This window comes from Heterodontus francisci, chromosome 45, assembly GCF_036365525.1.
Source record: "Heterodontus francisci isolate sHetFra1 chromosome 45, sHetFra1.hap1, whole genome shotgun sequence".
NCBI classification, from domain to species: Eukaryota; Metazoa; Chordata; class Chondrichthyes; order Heterodontiformes; family Heterodontidae; genus Heterodontus; species Heterodontus francisci.
This window is the reverse complement of record NC_090415.1, coordinates 314,794-318,030: the sequence shown is the minus strand read 5'-3', so window position 1 is coordinate 318,030 and position 3,237 is coordinate 314,794. Positions and strand designations below refer to the sequence as shown.

The following is a 3,237-nucleotide window of genomic DNA, read 5'->3' as shown; positions in this document are numbered from 1 at the left end:
CACAACCTGCCCACCTTGACCCTCCTCCACCTCACAACCTGCCCACCTTGACCCCTCCTCACAACCTGCCCACCTTGACCCCTCCTCACAACCTGCCCACCTTGACCCCTCCTCACAACTTGCCCACCTTGACCCCTCCTCACAACCTGCCCACCTTGACCCCTCCTCACAACCTGCCCACCTTGACCCCTCCTCACAACTTGCCCACCTTGACCCCTCCTCACAACCTGCCCACCTTGACCCCTCCTCACAACCTGCCCACCTTGACCCCTCCTCACAACCTGCCCACCTTGACCCCTCCTCACAACTTGCCCACCTTGACCCCTCCTCACAACTTGCCCACCTTGACCCCTCCTCACAACTTGCCCACCTTGACCCCTCCTCACAACCTGCCCACCTTGACCCCTCCTCACAACCTGCCCACCTTGACCCCTCCTCACAACCTGCCCACCTTGACCCCTCCTCACAACCTGCCCACCTTGACCCCTCCTCACAACTTGCCCACCTTGACCCCTCCTCACAACTTGCCCACCTTGACCCCTCCTCACAACCTGCCCACCTTGACCCCCTCACAACTTGCCCACCTTGACCCCTCCTCACAACCTTGCCCACCTTGACCCCTCCTCACAACTTGCCCACCTTGACCCCTCCTCACAACTTGCCCACCTTGACCCCTCCTCACAACTTGCCCACCTTGACCCCCTCCTCACAACTTGCCCACCTTGACCCCTCCTCACAACTTGCCCACCTTGACCTCCCTCACAACTTGCCCACCTTGACCCCTCCTCACAACTTGCCCACCTTGACCCCTCCTCACAACTTGCCCACCTTGACCCCTCCTCACAACCTGCCCACCTTGACCCTCCTCACAACCTTGCCCACCTTGACCCTCCTCACAACCTGCCCACCTTGACCCCTCCTCACAACCTGCCCACCTTGACCCCTCCTCACAACTTGCCCACCTTGACCCCTCCTCACAACTTGCCCACCTTGACCCCTCCTCACAACTTGCCCACCTTGACCCCTCCTCACAACTTGCCCAACTTGACCCCTCCTCGCAACTTGCCCATCTTGACCCCTCCTCGCAACTTGCCCACCTTGACCCCTCCTCACAACTTGCCCACCTTGACCCCCTCACAACTTGCCCAACTTGACCCCTCCTCACAACTTGCCCACCTTGACCCCTCCTCACAACTTGCCCACCTTGACCCCTCCTCACAACTTGCCCACCTTGACCCCTCCTCACAACCTGCCCACCTTGACCCCCTCACAACTTGCCCAACTTGACCCCTCCTCGCAACTTGCCCATCTTGACCCCTCCTCACAACTTGCCCACCTTGACCCCTCCTCACAACTTGCCCAACTTGACCCCTCCTCGCAACTTGCCCACCTTGACCCCTCCTCACAACTTGCCCACCTTGACCCCTCCTCACAACTTGCCCACCTTGACCCCTCCTCACAACCTGCCCACCTTGACCCCTCCTCACAACTTGCCCACCTTGACCCCCTCACAACTTGCCCACCTTGACCCCTCATCACAACTTGCCCACCTTGACCCCTCCTCACAACTTGCCCACCTTGACTCCCTCACAACTTGCCCACCTTGACCCCTCCTCACAACCTGCCCACCTTGACCTCCTCACAACCTGCCCACCTTGACCTCCTCACAACCTGCCCACCTTGACCCCTCCTCACAACCTGCCCACCTTGACCCCTCCTCACAACTTGCCCACCTTGACCCCTCCTCACAACTTGCCCACCTTGACCCCTCCTCACAACTTGCCCACCTTGACCCCCCTCACAACTTGCCCAACTTGACCCCTCCTCGCAACTTGCCCATCTTGACCCCTCCTCACAACTTGCCCACCTTGACCCCTCCTCACAACTTGCCCACCTTGACCCCCTCACAACTTGCCCAACTTGACCCCTCCTCACAACTTGCCCACCTTGACCCCTCCTCACAACTTGCCCACCTTGACCCCTCCTCACAACTTGCCCACCTTGACCCCCTCACAACTTGCCCAACTTGACCCCTCCTCGCAACTTGCCCATCTTGACCCCTCCTCACAACTTGCCCACCTTGACCCCTCCTCACAACTTGCCCACCTTGACCCCCTCACAACTTGCCCAACTTGACCCCTCCTCGCAACTTGCCCATCTTGACCCCTCCTCACAACTTGCCCACCTTGACCCCTCCTCACAACTTGCCCACTTTGACCCCTCCTCACAACTTGCCCAACTTGACCCCTCCTCAAAACATGCCCACCTTGACCCCCTCACAACTTGCCCAACTTGACCCCTCCTCACAACTTGCCCACCTTGACCCCTCCTCACAACTTGCCCACCTTGACCCCTCCTCACAACTTGCCCACCTTGACCCCTCCTCACAACTTGCCCACCTTGACTCCCACTCCCCCATCTCCCGGGCAACGTTCCATGACGGTTGGTGTTTGAAAGCGGCTCGCGCGCTTTCTCCTCCCCCTCCCGCCGCGGGGAGGCCTCGCGGGCCGGGGGGTTGGGATTTGGAACGTTGGCCCGGCCCCCACGTTCCATCCCCGGGCCCGCGTTCCATCCCCAACCGGGCCAGCAATCCATCCCCGGGCCCGCGTTCCATCCCCTCCCGGGCCCGCGTTCCATCCCCGCCCTCTGCACCCGCCTCCACCTGCACAGGAGCGGCTCCGCCAGATCTTCAGCAACAGCAGCACCACCGCCAGCAAGTGGGAGAGATCCCCGGAGAAACGGAACACGTTCATGGCCGAGGCACCGGCACTGACAGACAGACAGGGCCGCCTCCTCCCTCCCGAAGCGCCTCTCTCTGTCCGCAGGAAATGGGCCTCTCTTCCCTCCCTCCTTCCTCCCCACTGGGTTGCCGGGCATAGAAACACCTCAGACCTCTTCCCCCATTCCCCCCAACCTCTTCCCCCATTTCCCCCCCCCCCAACCTCTTCCCCCATTCCCCCCCCCCCCAACCTCTTCCCCCATTCCCCCCCCCCAACCTCTTCCCCCATTCCCCCCCCCCCAACCTCTTCCCCCATTCCCCCCAACCTCTTCCCCCATTCCCCCCCCCAACCTCTTCCCCCATTCCCCCCCCCATTCCCCCCCCCAACCTCTTCCCCCATTCCCCCCCCCCAACCTCTTCCCCCATTCCCCCCCCCCAACCTCTTCCCCCATTCCCCCCCCCCAACCTCTTCCCCCATTCCCCCCCCAACCTCTTCCCCCATTCCCCCCCCCCAACCT

The 3,237-nt window shown here is 61.9% G+C and overlaps 1 protein-coding gene across 1 annotated transcript in view; it reads right to left on the bottom strand.

Annotated features, from left to right (window-relative positions):
* Nucleotides 1-2,872, bottom strand: part of LOC137356484 (ER lumen protein-retaining receptor 1) — a 30,611-nt gene extending 27,739 nt beyond the window's left edge. The window contains exon 1 of the mRNA XM_068022369.1: nucleotides 2,663-2,872. Within this exon, the coding sequence (XP_067878470.1) occupies nucleotides 2,663-2,753 (91 nt within the window). The 5' untranslated portion in view covers nucleotides 2,754-2,872. The remainder of the gene's footprint in view (nucleotides 1-2,662) is intronic.
* Nucleotides 2,873-3,237: the final 365 nt, after the last annotated feature.